At 43.2% G+C, this 20,260-nt stretch overlaps 1 protein-coding gene across 1 annotated transcript in view; it reads left to right on the top strand.

Moving 5' to 3' along the window:
- The window catches only part of NRAP (nebulin related anchoring protein), a 148,958-nt gene that overhangs the window by 9,571 nt on the left and 119,127 nt on the right, over positions 1 to 20,260 (top strand). The window contains exons 2-3 of the mRNA XM_082268043.1: positions 11,786 to 11,880; positions 19,561 to 19,648. Coding sequence (XP_082124169.1) covers positions 11,786 to 11,880; positions 19,561 to 19,648 — 183 coding nt within the window. The remainder of the gene's footprint in view (positions 1 to 11,785; positions 11,881 to 19,560; positions 19,649 to 20,260) is intronic.

The following is a 20,260-nucleotide window of genomic DNA, read 5'->3' as shown; positions in this document are numbered from 1 at the left end:
GTTCTGAGGGTGCTGCCTGGGGAAGCGAGCATAGAAGCCAGACTTCTGTGTTTACAAGTGACAGAAGAGCGGTAACAGTGAATATGGCCAACCCGGGGCCTATATAAAAGGTAGGGGCCTGGAGCTGCAGCTCCAATAGCCCCTACATTAATCTGGCCCTGAGGAGGAGGACGAGGTAGCCAACACTGCTTCTTTTCAAAAATTTTAAATGAGGGTACACCCCAAAAGAGTGAGAAAGAGCAAAAATGGAACAATGGGTGGGTAAGGTCGGTATCCATTGCTATTCTGCATAAGGTACGGAAAAGTCCCGTGGGATCCATGCCTGGTTCATTTTAATGAACGTGAGCTTGTCCACATTGTCTCTGGACAGGCGGCTGCGCTTGTCTGTTATAACGCCCCCAGCCGTGCTAAATACCCGTTCAGATAATACACTGGCTGCAGGGCACGCCAGCACCTCCAAGGCGTAAAGGGCAAGCTCAAGCCATGTGCCCAATTTGGAGACCCAGAAGTTGAAGGGGGCAGACCCGTCATTCACTACATGTAGGCGTGTGCACACATACTGCTCCACCATGTTGGTAAAATGCTGCCTCCTGCTAAGACGTTCCATCTGAGCTGCTGGTGCTGCTGTTTGTTGTGGCGTGCTGACAAAGCTTTTCCACATTTCGGCCATGCTAACCCTGCCTTCTGAGGTGCTGGCGGTGCCCTGGTTGCGTTGGCGACCTCCTCCTCCTCCTCCTCTGCCTTGTGCTTCCACTGTGGCCCCGCTGTCAGATGGGAATGCCAGCAGCATGGCGTCTACCAGCGTGCGCTTGTACTCGCGCATCTTGCGATCGCGCTCCAGTGAGTGAATTAAGGACGGTACGTTGTCCTTGTAACGGGGATCCAGCAGCGTGGCCACCCAGTAATCAGCACAAGTTAGAATGTGGGCAACTCGGCGGTCGTTGTGGAGACACTGCAGCATGTAATCGCTCATGTGTGCCAGGCTGCCCAGAGGCAACGAAAGGCTGTCCTCTGTGGGAGGTGTATCGTCCGTGTCCTCTGTATCCCCCCAGCCACGCACCAGTGATGGCCATGAGCTGGCCTGGGTGCCACCCTGCTGTGAACATGGTTCCATCTCCTCCTCCAGCTCCTCCTCCTCCTCATCCTCCTCATCCTCCAGAACTGTGCCCCTGCTGGACAATTGCGTCCCTGGCGTTTGCGTGTGCAGGAACCCACCCTCGGAGCCCCTTGCGAATGACTGCCCTGAAAGCCTTGGAAATGTTACCTCTTCATCCTCCTCCTCCTCCTCATCCTGTGCCACATCCTCTTCCATCATCGCCCGAATTGTTTTTTCAAGGAGGCATAGAAGTGGGATAGTTAAGCTGAGAACGGCGTCATTGCCACTGGCCATGTTGGTGGAGTACTCAAAACAGCGCAACAAGGCACACAGGTCTCGCATGGAGGCCCAGTTAAATTAAATAGCGGAATAGAAAATATGATCCAAAAAAAGTGTATGTATATCACACGTACACAACCACACTGGGCCCCAATTACTATTGTTTGTACCCCTAAAAGGCTAGATGAGGAGTAGGGGGAGTATGGAACAGGCAGCACCCTCAAACCTTCAGAAGTATGAGATGAACCCCAACAACTTGGAAAGGTGGATCTCTCTCACACGTACCGACACAGACTATCCCGCAATTCAATTGATCCTCAAAGGTTTTTATTGAATAGCGGAATAGGAAATATGATCAAAAAAAGTGTATGTATCTCGCACGTACACAACCACACTAGGCCCCAATTACTATTGTTTGTACCCCTAAAAGGCTAGATGAGGAGTAGGGGGGGTATGGAACAGGCAGCACCCTCAAATCTTCAGAAGTATGAGATGAACCCCAACAACTTGGAAAGGTGGATCTCTCTCACACGTACCAACACAGACTATCCCCCAATTTAACTGATCCCCAAAGGTTTTTGATTAAATAGCGGAATAGAAAATATGATCCCAAAAAAGTGTATGTATATCACACGTACACAACCACACTAGGCCCCAATTACTATTGTTTGTACCCCTAAAAGGCTAGGAGTAGGGGGGAGTATGGAACAGGCAGCACCCTCAAACCTTCAGAAGTATGAGATGAACCCCAACAACTTGGAAAGGTGGATCTCTCTCACACGTACCAACACAGACTATCCCCCAATTTAACTGATCCCCAAAGGTTTTTGATTAAATAGCGGAATAGAAAATATGATCCCAAAAAAGTGTATGTATATCACACGTACACAACCACACTAGGCCCCAATTACTATTGTTTGTACCCCTAAAAGGCTAGGAGTAGGGGGAGTATGGAACAGGCAGCACCCTCAAACCTTCAGAAGTATGAGATGAACCCCAACAACTTGGAAAGGTGGATCTCTCTCACACGTACCAACACAGACTATCCCCCAATTTAACTGATCCCCAAAGGTTTTTGATTAAATAGCGGAATAGAAAATATGATCCCAAAAAAGTGTATGTATATCACACGTACACAACCACACTAGGCCCCAATTACTATTGTTTGTACCCCTAAAAGGCTAGATGAGGAGTAGGGGGAGTATGGAACAGGCAGCACCCTCAAACCTTCAGAAGTATGAGATTGTGTTCACTGTACCCCACAAAGATTGAGTTCACTGCACCCCACAATGATTGTGTTCACTGCACCCCACAAAGATTGTGTTCACTGCACCTCACAAAGATTGTGTTCACTGTACCCCCCAAAGATTGTGTTCACTGCACCCCACAAAGATTCTGTTCACTGTACCCCACAAAGATTGTGTTCACTGCACCCCAAAAAGATTGTGTTCACTGCACCCCAAAAAGGATGTTGTTCACTGCACCCCAAAAAGGATGTTGTTCACTCCACCCCAAAAAGATTGTGTTCACTGCACCCCACAAAGATTGTGTTCACTGCACCCCAAAAAGATTGTGTTCACTGCACCCCAAAAATGATTTTGTTCACTGCACCCCAAAAAGGATTTTGTTCACTGCACCCCAAAAAGGATGTTGTTCACTCCACCCCAAAAAGATTGTGTTCACTGCACCCCACAAAGGATTTTGTTCACTGCACCCCAAAAAGATTGTGTTCACTGCACCCCAAAAAGGATGTTGTTCACTGCACCCCAAAAAGGATTTTGTTCACTGCACCCCAAAAAGATTGTGTTCACTGCACCCCACAAAGGATTTTGTTCACTGCACCCCACAAAGATTGTGTTCACTGCACACCAAAAAGGATTGTGTTCACTGCACCCCAAAAAGATTTTGTTCACTGCACCCCAAAAAGATTGTGTTCACTGCAGCCCAAAAAGATTGTGTTCACTGCAGCCCAAAAAGATTGTGTTCACTGCAGCCCAAAAAGATTGTGTTCACTGCAGCCCAAAAAGATTGTGTTCACTGCAGCTCACACACAGAAAAATGGATGTGGATCACTGACACCTGCCTATCTCCAATCCCACACCACACAGCAATATCGATTGTAGTTTGTAGAACACAGTTTCCCTAAAATTCAGCAGACTCTGTCCCTAACAGGATTGAGAAGAGATCGTAGATCAGGATTGAGTGCAGATTCACCCCACCCCCCACACAGCAATATCGATTGTAGTTTGTAGAAGACACTGACCCTATAATTCAGCAGACTCTATCCCTAAAATGCCTACAACTCGCCCTGCCTAAACACTCCGACCTGTCCCTCAATTCTATCCGGACACAAATGGTTTTTTCCTGCCTATCTTTCCCTAATCAGCAGCCAGCACGTTGATGTGTGCTCTGTCCCTGAATCTAAGCAGCATAATGACGCCGCTGCGGCTGCCTCGAACTTATAAAGACTTGGTCACATGCTTCAGACGGCCAATCACAGCTACTGAGACATTTGCAGGCATGGCTGGGATGGCTTAAGGCACACCAGTTAAACGATTGTTGATTGGCTGTTGAAAGCCCGCCATGAAAAGAGCGCCAAAGCATGCAAAACCCGGAAATAAAACGACCGAACACGGATTTTTACCCGAACATACAGTAAAGTGTCCGTGTCCGTGTTCGGGTACAAAAAATCCAATTATTCGGTACGAACACGAATAATACAGTCCGTGTTCGCTCAACACTAATCTTTAGTTATCACTAGTGGGGTCACCAGCAGGAGAAGGGAGGTCCTGATTCCCCTGTATAGATGTTTAGTTCAATCTCATTTATAATACTAATACTGTGTTCAGTTCTTGAGAACTGACTTAAAAAATGGTGTTGATAAGAGAAAACTAGTCCATAGAAAGATCACTATGTGCTCTCTTATCCTGGGAACAGGAAACATTTTGAAAGGTCTATTCCAGGAAACAGATGTACCCCGTGTTCTCCCCAACAGTAGTAAACACCGTAGATCATTAGCTTTTACTAGAGGGCCCCCCAGCAAGTAAAATGAGGTCCTGATTCCTCTATAAACTGTTAGGTATCACTAGAGGGGTAACCAGCAGAAGGAAGTCCTGATTCCTGTATATACTGTAGATCTTTAGATATTACAAGAGGGATCCCCAGCAGGAGGTCCTGGTTCCTCCATATAGACCTTTAGATATCACTGTAGGGATCACCAGCAAGAGGAAGGAGGTCCTGATTCCTCTATATAGATCTTTAGATATCCCTGGAGGGATCACCAGCAAGAGGAAGGAGGTCCTGATTGCTCTAAATAGATTGTTAGGTATAACTAGAGGGGTAACCAGTAGCAGGGAGTCCTGATTCCCCTATAGATCTTTAGATATAACTAGAGGGATCCCCAGCAGGAGAAAGGTGGTACAGATTCCTCTATATAGATCTTTAGTTGTCACTAGAGGGATCCCCAGCAGAAGGAAGGAGGTCCAGATTCCTCTATATAGATCTTTAGATATAACTAGAGGGATCCCCAGCAGGAGAAAGAAGGTCCAGATTCCTCTATATAGGTCTTTAGTTGTCACTAGAGGGATCCCCAGCAGGAGGTCTTGATTCTTCTATATACAGTAGATCGTTAGTTATCACTAGAGGGGTTCTAACCCTTCCCTTTCCTGAACTAAAAAAAAAAGTGTTAGTTTTAGATACGCTTTAACCAGTTTTGGACACTGGGCATGCTACACACGCCCCCAGAAAAGCTCCAGAACAGTAAATGTGTAGTAAATAATGTCCTTATGCCCCATTGCCACTTGCTGGCCATTCCCGAAACAGCCTGCAGTTGACTTGTAAATACAACAGTCTGACACAAACACAAAACAGTCTGACACAGTGTTTATAAACACCAATTAGACCTGAGACAGAGAGACACAAAGTAACTTTATAAACATTATTCAAACCAGAAATAGAAAGATACAAATTAACACTCTGTTTCATTCATCTGCAGATTAAAGGGATACATTTTGATTTGCATTTGATGTCAGTTGAAGCAACTTCACAAGATAAAGGAAAAGTACAGCCAAAGCTCATTTGGTTGTACTTCTCTTGTGGATCACAGGAGTGCAGTCTGCTGTCTGCTGACGTCACAGAGCCGGTCCAGGCTCAGGCAAGATCTCAACACTAGGGTCGGGATCTTCCCATATGCCTGGACCGGCACCCGGCTCAGCCTGTCAGTGAGCTGCTGAGAGCCTGAACTGGCTGCTCCCATCCTCTCCACAGCTCAGCGCTCCAGTGAGCGAGAGGAGGGGGCAGAGGAGAGAGTGGTGACTATTACGATAAATCTGCAAAAAACAGAAACCCCATACTTTTTTTTTTTAATTTGTTCCCCTTAAGGATGGGTTCAAACAATTGCAAATTGGATGCGGGTTTCCCCACATCCAATTTGCATGACAGAAGACAGTGAACGACTCTCAATGGAGCTGGTTCGCACATCTCCAAGGCTGCGGAGCGCACTGCAGAAGAGTCCTGTGCGCCTGTGGCTCCGTTCCAGGTCCGAATTCAGCCACAAATTCAGACCTAATTTGGACCTGAAACGGTGAACAGGGACGCACCGGTCCCACTGCTGCGAGCCGTGACGCACACAGTGTGAACTCAGCCAGAATCCCTTACTCTGATTACCTCCTTTTTCCCCTTATCATCTATTTTTTTTCCTGATCTTTTTTAATATTTATATTTATTTTTCTTACTAATATTTCAACTTATTTTAGTTTTTATTGCTTTTGTCCATTCCATGTTTAGCATCATTAAAAAAAAAAAGTGCTATAAAGCTTGTTAACCGCTTGCCGACCGCCGCAAGTACATATACTGCGGCGGTCAGCCCCGTGCAGGCAAAGTGATGTATGGGTACATCACTCGCCTGTGAGCCAATAGGGGGCGAGCGTGCGCTGCCGGAGGCGCGCTCCCGCCCCCGCTCGTTCACGGACACCTCCGCACGAGTGACCGGCAGACCCGATGTCCGCCGGTCACTCGCGATCGTCAGTTACAGAGGGAGAAAGGCAGGCGGCTAATGTAAACAATGCCGCCTGTCATTCTCCCTTGTGTAACAGCAGAGATCATACGGTCCTGCTATGTAGGACCGTAGATCTCTGCTGTTACAATACAAGCCACATCCCTGCACAGTTAGAAACACGCCCCTAGGGACACACTTAACCCCTCCTTCTCCAATAAAGTTAACCCCTTCCCTGCCAGTGTCATTTTTACAGTAACAGTGCATATGTATAGCACAGATTACTGTAGTAATGTCACTGGTACACCCAAAAGTGTCAGTCAAGGGTCCGATCTGTCCGCCACAATGTCGCAGTCCCGCAAAAAAAATCGCAAGTCGCCGCCATTACTCGTTGAAAAAAAATAAAATAAAAATAACAAAAATCGTATCCGTAGTTAGTAAACGCAATAACTTTTGCGCAAACCAATCAAAATATGCTTATTGCGATTTTTTTTACCAAACATATGTAGCAGAAAACAAATTGGCCAAAAATGTTAAAAAAGTTTGATTTTTACATTTTTTTTGGGGAATTTCATATAAAAAAATGTGAAAAATATTGTTATTTTTGCAAAATTGTTGCTCTTTTTTTGTTTATAGCGCATTATGATCAAACAATTGCACAGGTGATCAAATACCACCAAAAGAAAGCTCTGTTTGTGGGGAAAAAAGGACTTTAAATTCGTTCAGGTACAGCGTGGCATGATCGCGCAATTGTCCGTTAAAGTCATGGAGTGCCGAATCGCAAAATAGGGCCTGGTCAGGAAGGGGTTAAACTCTCCCGGGGCTTAAGTGGTTAATATTTTTTCTCTTTACTGGAATCCTAATGTTAGTTTCAGTTTAAACAGGATCAGTTATGAGGAAACAATTATGCTTTTAACAGCAGTACTTTTTTTTTTTTTTTAACTAGCACTAAATAATTCAAAAAGAAATACAATTTCTTTTTTAGTTTTGATATTTTTTTTGCAAAATAATTTTTGCAATTTTATCAAAAGAATGCCTTGTTTGTCCCTAAAAACAACATCTGTAAAAACATTTCTAAACGTCCAACGTTGATGAACACCGGTAAACACGGTATGTAAAAGTGGTCAAACAGATGTTTTTTAGTCTAGCTGTCAAGTTCCAGCGTCCAGAAGAGGTTTTCAAACGTCCAGTGTACATGAGGCCTTACATGGGATGTTTACATTCCTTGTAATAGGAATAAAAGTGATCAAAAGAAAAAAATAAGGCAAAGTGTAAAAATAAAAAAAAATTCAAATAAAATAAACAATAATAAAAAAAAAACTAAAGCGCCCCTGTCCCCTCATGCTTGCACGCAGAAGCGAACGCATACGTAGGTCGCATCCGCATATGTAAACAACGTTCAAACCACCATATGAGGTATCGCCGTGGATGGTAGAGTGAGAGCAATAATTCTAGCACAATACCTCCTCTGTAACTCTAAACGGGTAACCTGAAAAAATGTGTTTTTTAAAGCGTAGCCTATGGAGATTTTGAGGTACAAAAGTTTGGCCAATCCGCAAGTGTGCGCAATTTTAAAGCATGACATGTTAGGTACCTGTTTACTCGGCGTAACATCATCTTTCACATTATAGAACAAAAATGGGCTAACTTTCCTGTTTTTTTTTTTTTTTTTTTTTCTTTAATTCATAAAGTGTTTTAAAAAAAAATAAAAATCACGTTTGAAAAATTGATGCGCAAATACCGTGTGACATAGAAAATTGCAATAATCACCACTTTATTTCCTAGGGTCTCTAAAATATATATATACTGTATATAAAGATAGATAGATAGATAGATAGATAGATAGATAGATAGATAGATAGATAGATAGATAGATAGATAGATAGATAGATAGATAGATAGATAGATAGATAGATAGATAGATAGATAGATAGATAGATAGATAGATAGATAGATAGATAGATAGATAGATAGATAGATAGATAGATAGATAGATAGATAGATAGATAATGTTTGGGGGTTCTGAGTCATTTTCTAGCAAAAAAAATTATGATTTTTACATGTAGGAGAGGAATGACAGAATTTGCTCGTTATGGAAGCAGCAAAATCTAGGGGTGTCCAGCAGAACAGACCCAAAGCAGTAGGGTAAAAATGACACTGGTCAATGGGTGTAAAGGTGTGAGAACTACACCAGATAATTTTGTGCTATAGCTCTACTGTATACAATTACCAGCAGGCAGCAGTTGTGCAATAATTTCCAGGAACACAGAATAGATGAGCTGTAACATCCAAATCAGGTTCCTATTCGTTATACATTAACAGTGATGACATGTTTGTTTATTTAAAAAGGAGATTCCATGCCATATGATTTATGGCAAAATTACTAATGCCAGCTATTCCTTTTATTTAAAAGTAGTTTTTTAACCAATATTGTTATTTACCAATATTTGCGACATGGGCAACAAACAAGAACTGTTTCTTTATAATAGTGGGGTCCATAGGTGTGCGCAGCCTATTGCATTAGGGTGTGCACCCCAAAGTTTAAATACACATGCATGTGTTTGCCTACATGTATATGGCCCCGGTACATTACTCTCCCTGCTGGCAAAGTGAAATAGAAGTGTGTGGCACTTCTCTTATGGCAGAGCAGTTCCAAGGGAGATCTTTCCCATCTCCTCACTGGCAAACAGAGCGATAATGCTAATGTGCCCTAGGTGATTAGGGTGTGCCCAGGCACACCCGGCACACCCTGTGCGCACGCCTATGGTGGGGTCAATTTACTAACGTGCAGGAGTTATCTTAACAAACAATACTTTTCCTACAGAAATGTTAAATCAGTCAGGTAAATAGGAATAATTGCATACGAATATGATGTGATCTTCAATCCAGCCAGTAGATGATGATCTAGTACCCTCTGATTATGTAAAGCGTTGCATCATTGAAAGAAGCACGCTGTGTACAGAACTCAGATCCCAACAGTGACTCCTTCCTTATCCGGTGGCCCAGGTTTCAATTAGACAAAAGTAGTCTCAAAGCAATCTGTTCTTTTGTGCTCTCTGTCTAGCTAACTCATAGTTAAAGTGGTTGTAAACCCACTTTGTTGACATTTACCTATAGGTAAGCCTATATTAAGGCTTACCTATAGGTGCTGTAAATATCTCCTAAACATGCACCATTTAGGAGATATTTACAGTGCATGCAGCTGATGACTTAATTGGCGCATGCGCTCTGAAGGAACGGCCGCCCGTGCCATTCCTTCAGAGCCCAGTGCCATGAACGGCCGCTCCCGTGCACATGCGTGGGAGGGATTTAATCGTGCCTCCGGCCAATCAGATGGCCGGAGGACGCGATCCAGGAAGCAGGACGGCCGAACATGTCGGCCGTCCTGTCGGCACTGCGAGGGCTTCGTTTTTAGGTACGTAAGTAAGTACTTTATAATGAGCTAGTGAGCTAGTATGCGATGCATACTAGCTCATTATGCCTTTGTCTTTACAGGTTTTTTTTTTTCACATTTTTTTTCAGCCAGTTTACTTCCTCTTTAACTCATTGGTAGTCAACAAGCACGTCGTGTGAAACACGTCTACTGTCCTACCCTGCTGTACCGTGTACCACTTATGTGAATAAAGAACTTTTCTTCATTGGATTCCGTGGTGGTGTGCGACCATTTTCTTCTTTCATAGCTAACTCATAGTGCTTTGGGAATCCCATGCTATGTATGAAATAATTGTCACGCAAAGGCTGTATAAACAGAATAATAATAATAGCAATAATATAAAACTGACCCAAAACCCACATTGTTTCCTTTAAGGAGGCTGGTACTCCATCTAATTTGAACATTTATGTGCCATTTAACCCTTTTACTGTCATATGTTGACGGCTACAGCAGCGCATTACAGTGCAGCTCCAGCCCAAACTTTTTTTTAGTAGAAAAAGTGTAGAAAAGAGCCAATTTTATTACTGTCTGGGCTGCAGTTGGCACTAGTGTCATTGGGATAGAAAGTGAGTCTAGAAAACACATTTTGACAGTTGTCTCTGGAACAGGAGGTGCAGGGAAATCATCCAGTGGGGATTTTTGTTTTGGTGACAGGTTTTAAAGGTTCAATTTCACTTAATTCTAGAGAGATTTTATCTCAAGTAGTGCTTATTCACACTTGGTGCATGGTGAAATGCTGCGTTTTGCCATGCAGGAAGTATCCATTCTGGCCAGAGGCACTTTGCTTTTTTAAAGTACAGAGCACTGTTTCCTTTTTTAACATAATTAAAATCTCACTTTATGGCATTTTTTACATTTCTACACTGCAGCTTGGTCATGGTGCATAGGAAGGTGGAGAGAAATGGAGCTGCAGCTAAGCTGTGGTGTGGGACATAAAAATTTCATCTAAATGCATTCATCATGTGTATTCTTCCTTGAATCTCGGTGAGCTTTGTGTATTTCTTCCAGCTCTGTGCAGTAATCCAGTGGGAGACTTTTCCTGTAATAAAGACCAGTCACTGCTGCTCTCTCTCTTTGTGCAGGGGGACTGGTCTTGTCGCCGCCCCCTTCAGTAGTCTTCTGTAGCCTGTAGTGGGTGGAGCCTGCTGGGTCCCTCTCACAGCTCTGCTCTTTGCAAAGACTATGTACAGCACAGTGATGATGTCACTGCTACTTTTATATGGCAATATTTGGGTTGGCATTTAATGTTATTGAACAATATGCTATTGAAGCTATTAATGGCTATTGAAGAATATACTGTATATTCAGCTTTAAATGTAACAATTAGATTATAATGAATAGGGCAGTGATGGGGAACCTTGGTACCCCAGATGTTTTGGGACTACATTTCCCATGATGCTCATGCACTCGGTAGTGTAGTTGAGCATCATGGGAAATGTAGTTCCAAAACATCTGGGGTGCCAAGGTTTGCCATCACTGGAATAGGGGGTACATTTATACTCTCAGGTTAAGGGTTATATGTTAATTTTGAGATTAGGTTACGTTTTAGGGTTTGGGTTGAGGAGAGGGTTAGGTTTGGAGAGGGAAGGTAGCCTACAGGTCAGGGGTCAAGGCGTGAGGTGGGGGCTTTTTTTTTTATATTTTATTTTTTTACCAATATCAGGTCTTGGGAATCCATTGCTAAAAACAAGTAATGTTGCAGTTCACCCTAAATTGACCAGAATGAGTGGAAACAGTAGAACATCTGCAGTCTCTAATGACATAAAGCATCCACAATGCTCCTGGTAGTCAGAGATCATCTGGTCTACACCTAAGACTAAGGTCAAAAGAGGAAGGAAGATGTATTTATTACAATCAAAGCACATTTTTCACAAGAGAAATGTAGAAGCTGTCACCGCTACCTCCTTCTGAAAATGCTAGAAGTTGCTGATCTTTAGGTTTCATCAGTTACTGAATAAACTGCCTTTTTTTTCTTCCTCTTTAGACCTGGCACAAGGCGTGCTTCCACTGCGAAGTCTGCAAAATGATCCTGACCGTCAACAACTTTGTCAGTCACCAGAAGAGGCCATATTGCCAGGCGTATGTCAAAGCATCATGTTTAGTAGTGTTGATAGACGCATGTCCATTGTGCTCTGCCTAAATTTGATTTAAACTATAATTGAATGATATTTAGTTTGCTTTCGGCCCTGTGTATCCCAACTATATATATATTTTTATTAAACCTTTTTTCCTCCTATGTTTCATCTATGCACTGCTGATTTCCTGAAGTCTCTTTGCAGCCACTTCCCATTTGCAGCTACAGGCATCATCCCCAGGGCAGCCATCAGAAATATTGGGGCACCTTACACAGCTTTAGGCCTGGGCACCCTGGGGCCTTATTATCAACATTCCCCTCGGGAATGCTGGGCCCTTGGGGATGCCCGGGTCCCTACATGTGTATGGGCACCCCCCCCCCCCCCCGATGGCTGCCCTGATCATCCAAGTAAAGAGCGAGGCAATCTCCTAGGTGTGGGACTTTGAGCGTCACCTTATAATGAGAAGTAATAAATTGCTTAACAAGATATTTTTATTAAGTATTTCGATAAAAAATTGCTGATACATGGCAAATTTAGCAGGATATATAGCAGATAGCAGCAAATGACATGTAAATGACAAAAAAAGAAGAAACACCATACAGTATAGGAAATGTTGTCAGTGACCCGACGCGTTTCAGGGCTGAAAAAGCTCCTTCATCAGGAGTGTAACTGAGGTTGGATAACCTATAGCAATATTGGTGTATAAGTACATTCCATGTCATAGATTTCAGAGAGTTCCAGTCTGTCTGCTGCTATTACAGAGACATATCACTATCTTGGTTTTCCTGAAAGGTTGGAGGACACAAGACAGCTAGCCTGGAGACCATTGTGTTTATTGGGGGTAGTAGTAAGGCAACAAATTCAATGTATTGTATCTGTAATGGAATACTAAGCTGAGAGTCACACCTCCCAGACAGAGGGAATGTCACACAGCATTCCATACACATAGATCTGGTTACGGATCAGAAGGCCAAGTCCACCACCTGATCCTCCGTCTTCCAGTGTTTTCTGGAATACACAACCCCAGGAATGACTCAGATTGCCCACACATTTTTGTGTTGTCAGTAGATCTGTGTTTTTTTTATTATACAGATTCGATTTCATGCATATATTTAAAGGTGCCTTGAATACCCGCATTCATCAAGTTCTACATGAAAAAAAATAAAGATGAAAAAAAATCAGCTCATTGTTGAAAACCCTATTCAGAAACCTTTTTTAGATTTGGTCATAAATGATGGAAGACACACATTTGAATCAGGGCCGGATCCAGCCTATCTGATCTGGGGGTGCAGTATAAAGAGTGGGGAACGATCTTAACAGTATAATAGAAATGCAGGGAACCAGTATTTCCCATTTACTCACTTCTGTACCACAAGTCACAACCCAGAAACAACGTCTGACAGGTAGTGCAGAGCAGAGGGGGAACAGGGAACACTACTATGTATTAGACTGGCATTAGATTAGGATGATTAAACAGAACATGTGCCTCCTTATATCCAGTGTCCCTATCAGAGTTCCCTCTTACATCAATTGTCCACATCAAAGTGCCCCCTTAAATCAATTATCTCCATCAGACTGCCCCCAAACATTAGGTGTCTTCATCAGATTGCCCCCCAAAGTCAGGTGTCCCCATTAGAATGCCCCCTCACATCAATTGTCAATATCAGAGTGCCCTCTTACATCAATTGTCCCAATCCGAGTGCACCCTTACATCAATTATTTACATCAGAATGCATGCTTATATCAATTATCCCCATTGGAGTGTTCCCTTACATTATTGTTCCCATCAGAGTGTCCCATTACATCATTTGTCCCCATCTGAGTGGCCCTTGCATAAATTGTCCCCATTAGAGTGCCCACTTACATCACTTGTCCCATTTGAGTCCCCCTTACACCAATTGTCCATATCAGAGTGCCCCCTTACATCAATTATCCCCATCGGACCACCCCCTTACATTAGGTGTCTTCATCAGATTGCCCCCCCCAAATCAGGTGTCCCCATTAGAATGCCTCTTTACACCAATTGTCCCAATTTGAGTGCACCCTTACATCAATTACTTACATCGGAATGCACCCTTATATCAATTATCCCCATTGAAGTGCCCCCTTACATTAATTGTTCCCATCAGAGTGTCCCATTACATCACTTGTCCCCATCTGAGTGGCCCTTGCATAAATTGTCCCCATTAGAATGCCCACTAACATCACTTGTCCCCCTTACACCAATTGTCCATATCAGAGTGCCCCCTTACATTAATAATCCCAATCGGACCAGCCCCTTACATTAGGTGTCTTCATCAGATTGCTCCCCAAATCAGGTGTCCCCATTAGAATGCCCCTTTACACCAATTGTCCCAATTTGAGTGCACCCTTACATCAATTACTTACATCGGAATGCACCCTTATATCAATTATCCCCATTGGAGTGCCCCCTTACATTAATTGTTCCCATCAGAGTGTCCCATTACATCACTTGTCCCCATTTGAGTGCCCCTCTACATCAATTGTCCATATCAGAGTGCCCCCTTACATCAATTGTCCCCATCAGAGTGTCCCCTTACATCAATTATTTACATTGTAATGCCCCCTTATATCAATTATCCCCACCGGCATGCCCCCTTACATTAATTGTTCCCATCAGAGTGTACTATTACATCATTTGTCCCCATCAGAGTGCCCCCTTACATCAATTGTCCCCATCAGAGTGCCCACTTACATCACTTGTCCCATTGAGTCCCCCTTACATCAATTGTCCATATCAGAGTGCCCTCTTACATCAACTATCCCCATCGAACCACCCCCGTACATTAGGTGTCTTCATCAGATTGCCACCCAAATCAGGTGTCCCCATTAGAATGCCTCTTTACACCAATTGTCCCAATTTGAGTGCACCCTTACATCAATTACTTACATCGGAATGCACCCTTATATCAATTATCCCCATTGAAGTGCCCCCTTACATTAATTGTTCCCATCAGAGTGTCCCATTACATCACTTGTCCCCATCTGAGTGGCCCTTGCATAAATTGTCCCCATTAGAATGCCCACTAACATCACTTGTCCCCCTTACACCAATTGTCCATATCAGAGTGCCCCCTTACATTAATAATCCCAATCGGACCAGCCCCTTACATTAGGTGTCTTCATCAGATTGCTCCCCAAATCAGGTGTCCCCATTAGAATGCCCCTTTACACCAATTGTCCCAATTTGAGTGCACCCTTACATCAATTACTTACATCGGAATGCACCCTTATATCAATTATCCCCATTGGAGTGCCCCCTTACATTAATTGTTCCCATCAGAGTGTCCCATTACATCACTTGTCCCCATTTGAGTGCCCCTCTACATCAATTGTCCATATCAGAGTGCCCCCTTACATCAATTGTCCCCATCAGAGTGTCCCCTTACATCAATTATTTACATTGTAATGCCCCCTTATATCAATTATCCCCACCGGCATGCCCCCTTACATTAATTGTTCCCATCAGAGTGTACTATTACATCATTTGTCCCCATCAGAGTGCCCCCTTACATCAATTGTCCCCATCAGAGTGCCCACTTACATCACTTGTCCCATTGAGTCCCCCTTACATCAATTGTCCATATCAGAGTGCCCTCTTACATCAACTATCCCCATCGAACCACCCCCGTACATTAGGTGTCTTCATCAGATTGCCACCCAAATCAGGTGTCCCCATTAGAATGCCCCTTAACATCAATTGTCCCAATCTGAGTGCACCCTTAAATCAATTATTTACATCGGAATGCACCCTTATATCAATTATCCCCATTGGAGTGCCCCCTTATATTAATTGTTCCCATCAGAGTGTCCCATTACATCATTTGTCCCCATCAGAGTTCCCCCTTACATCAGGTGTCTTCATCACATTGCCCCCTCACATCAGGTGTCACTATTAGATTGCCTCCTTACATCAATTGTCCATATCAGAGTTCCCCCTTACATCGATTGTCTCCATCAAAGTGCCCCCTTACATTAATTATTTACATCGGAATGCACCCTTATATCAATTATCCCCATCGGAATGCCCCCTTACATCAATTGTCCCCATCAGAGTGCCCCCTTACATCCATTATTTACATCGGAATGCACCCTTACATCAATAATCCCCATCAGAATGCCCCCTTACATCAATTGTCCCCATTAGAGTGCCCACTTACATCACTTGTGGATTTGAGTCCCCCTTACATCAACTGTCCCCATCAGAGTTCCCCCTGAGCAGCAGTGAGCAGTCATTATTACTGGGAGGCCCCCCCTCCCCTCCCCTCTCCTCAGGGGAACAGATTGCAATGAAAACTTGATTGTATTTGTGCTTTGCGGGAAAGCCCGTGATTTTGCATGCATTCCCGCACTGCACAAATATAAACCCAGGCAATAATGTTCCTAAACATCGTTCACAGGGATTGAGAGATACAAAGTAACATTGTTACTTTGTATGGACTCTGTTTCATTCATCAGCAGACCAAAGGGATGAGCTTGTTTAGCATATAATATCAATAAAAGCAACCTGACAAGTAAAGAAGTGTATTTTTAGGCAAAATCTTTTCCTACCCAACTCCTTGGTTTACTCTAATCAGTCCTAATTGCCTCCTTCTTTCCCTTCTTCCCTTGGTTATTTTTTCTGCTAATGATATTTGTTTTCTGTTTTTGTTTTCGTTAATTCCTGTTTTTTTAACCATTACTATTTTTTCCCATTTTTGTGCATTAATTCTTCTTATTCCCTGTTAACACTGGTGCGATGCAAGAAACCCTGCGAATCAGTGCCGGTTCCCGCATTGCACCAGAATCGCACAGTGGTTCACACTGAGATCTGCAAATTGCTGGGGGTGTCACTTTAATGATTGGTTCACAGATGGCAGTGTGAACTGTGAAATGGTGCAGGAATCGGATTGCATAGTTGTGAACACCCATGCGATCTGATTCCAGTGCGAACCGAAAAAAGGGTCCTGCACCATTTTGGTGCAAATGCGCTGCGATTTCAGCCATACATTTTGTATGTCTGAAATCGTATCGCACAGACATCGCATGGGATCTGCACAACAATGCGGTGCGAGTCACATGCGAAGACTGGCATCGCACCAGTGTGAACTGGCACATAGTGTTGCATTAAAAAAAAGCACAAACTTGAAGGAAACTGCTTTCTTTCATTATTAAATAACCTTGCATGGCTTTGCACCAGAATCATAATTTTAGTGTCGGTAGCATTATTTTTTTTTTAATTAATACAAATCCAACTATAAATAAAGTGCTATTTTAATTTTATTGGGTTTTTTTTTTTTTTTTTACTTTGGACTAAGTTAAAAAAAAAAAAAAATTAAAGACAATGGGCTCCATTCACCAAAGCATCTCATATGTGGTATGTAGGTGTCCAGATACAGTGTCACTTAAAGAAAGCCTTGCTTGCTCTAAAAAAAATGATATATGTAGAAGTTCGTTATAGTAACCACTTGACCTCCGAAAGATTTATCCCCTTTCATGACTAGACCATTTTTGTGATGCGGCACTGCGTTACTTTAACTGACAATCACGCGGTCATGCAATGCTGTACACAAATAAAATATATTTTTTTCCCCCACAAATAGAGCTTTCTTTTGGTGGTATTTAATCACCTCCTGGATTTTAATTTTTTTGCGCTATAAACAAACAAAAAAAAATAAAAAATAAAAATATATGTATATTTTTTTACTTTCTGCTATAAAACATATCCAATAAAAATGTGAAAAAATCCAAATAAGTGTATATTGATTGGTTTGCGCAAAAGTTATAGTGGCTACTAACTATGGTATGTATATATACTGGAATTTTTTTTTTTTAATAATTTTTATGCTAGTAATGGTGGCGATCAGCAGCTTAAAGCAGGACTGAGATATTGCGGCGGACAAAAAAACACTAACTGACATTTTTGACATCTTGTGAGAAACAAGTGACACTAATACAGGGGCCAGTGCTAAAAATATGCACTGTCACTGTACTAATAACACTGGCTGGGAAGGGTTTAAACATCTAGAGAGATCTAAGGGTTAAATGGATGCCTAGCCAGTGTTTGTGTGTACTATGTGAGGTGTTTTTAGTCAGGGAAGTGATGTTTTTTTCCCCTGATTTGCAGGAACACAAAATCCATCCCTCCATACAGATCTCTGTTCTGTGCGTGTCTGATGATCGGCAGGTGCCGGAGGATATCCAGTGCCTGCCGCCCGCTGATCGGCTTCTACCATGAGTAATTACAGCAGAAGCGCTCCAGCGGTGGTGTGCGCCCCCTAGGCGGAGGTGCAGAATCACATATACTGTATACATATATATACTGATATAGACTGATATCTGTACAGGAGGGTCGCCCTGTAGCAGAGAATGTGCTATAGGGCTGTCCTTAGGTGGTATTAAACAAAACCAAATGAAGGATGCTCAGAAGTGCCCACTAAGGCCCCTTTCACACTTGGAGTCCAACGGCGGACTCCGTTTTTCTCAGCGGGGCATCGATCCGCCAAACCCCCGCTGAGCAGGCGGATGACAGCTCCGTCTCCGCGCTGTGTGCAGAGAGGGAGCTGTCAGATCCCGCTGTTCTCTATGGGGGAATCAGATGAGAATGGACCGCCTGTCCGTTCTCATCTGATCCCATCCACTCGACGGATGGAAAATAGGGTTTCCATCCGTCCAGATTTAACAACCGGATCAGATCGGATGTCAACAGACATGTCTCCGCTGATATCCGATGCCCCATAGAGATACATGGGGCATCCGTTCAGATCCGCCTAGAGATACATGGGGCATCCGTTCAGATCCGCCTGAAAAACTGACAGGCGGATTTGAATGGTCCGCTAGTGTGAAAGTGGCCTTAGAGTGTCAACCTGTGCCCATCAGGGATTCCAATCAGTGCCCACCAAGGTTTCCAATAAGTGCCCATCAAGGATTCCAATCAGTGCCCACCAGGGATGCCAATCAGTGCCCATCAGTAATGCCTGTCAGTGCCTCCATATCACTGCTACCTATCAGTGCCAATTAGTGCCACCCATCAGTGTCTATTAGTGCCCATCTGTGCCACCTATCAGTGCCCATCTGTGCGACCTATCAGTGCCCATCAGTGCTGCATATTATTGCCACATCATCAGTGCAGATCAGTGACTCCTCATCAGTGCCCATCAGTGGCACCTCATCAGTGCCCATCAGTGATGGAGAAAACTTTCTTATTTTCAAAATTTTATAACCAATTAAGAAAAACGTTATTTATTATTTTTGAGTTTCGGCCCTTTTTTTTAAATTTGTTTAGCAAAAAATAAAAAACCCACGGTGATCAAATACCACCAAAAGAAAGCTCTATTTATGGGAGGTAAATGATAAAGATTTCAGATGGGCGCAGTTTTGCATGACCGCGCAATTTTCATTCAAAGTGTGACAGCGCTGAAGAGGTGAAAATGCCCTGTATTGAAGTGGTTAAGTAATGTCTACGGTATACTCAGTACGCTCATAGCAGAAATGTAATGTTATAAAAATGGGGTGTACAGGGGTGAGAGCCGAAACAGTTATTATCACTTTACATATTTAAATTTCACGGAGAAATATGAAAAAAGAAATGTGAAATGTAACATATGATTCCCTGATATAGGAAATTGATGTCTCATTATAAATGATACAAGTTGTAATACAAATGTTTCTCTTCTCTTTCCAGGCACAACCCAAAGACTAACACATTCACCAGTGTGTATGAGACCCCCGTCAACATTCATGCAAAGAAGCAGTCAGAGGCCGTCAGTGAGGTCAGTGAATTACATATTTGGCCTCCATTATACGGCCAGCAGAGGGCAGTAAAGAGGAGAGGTCGATCCTTTTCTTCACTGCCCCCAAATGTCCACCTAAACAGCAACTGGAGGCATGGGCGTCCGCAGAACTTTTTTCAGGGGGGGGGGGGCATCATTTTAAGGTCACCCATGCTCCACCCCTTTTTAACAATATCATGAAGGGGAAGGGCAGTGAGGTCAGTGAATTACATATTTGGCCTCTTTCATACGGGCAGCAGGGGGCAGTAAAGAAAAGAGGTCGATCCTTTTCTTTACTGCCCCCGAATGTCCACCTAAACAGCAACTGGAGGCATGGGCGTCCTCAGAACTTTTTTCAGGGGGGGGCATCATTTTAAGGTCACCCATGCTCCGCCCCTTTTTAACAATATCATGAAGGGGAGGGGCTTAGTCATTTTGAGTATTTATTTTTAAAGGGCAAAAAGCAGCATTAATTTTTAAAGCATTTGTTAACCTAAAAAAAAAAAATCTTGTTCTCTTAAAGCATGTTATACAGCACAGTGCTTGTGCTGTGTAATTTGGCCCCTTCTATCACCTAAAATACCTGGCTGATCCTGCCTGGCTATGTCCTCC

The sequence above is a fragment of the Pelophylax lessonae genome (genome assembly GCF_965119305.1).
Source record: "Pelophylax lessonae genome assembly, chromosome: 9".
Classification (NCBI taxonomy): Eukaryota; Metazoa; Chordata; class Amphibia; order Anura; family Ranidae; genus Pelophylax; species Pelophylax lessonae.
Note: the sequence above shows the minus strand (reverse complement) of the source record. Positions and strands in the feature narration are given on the sequence as shown.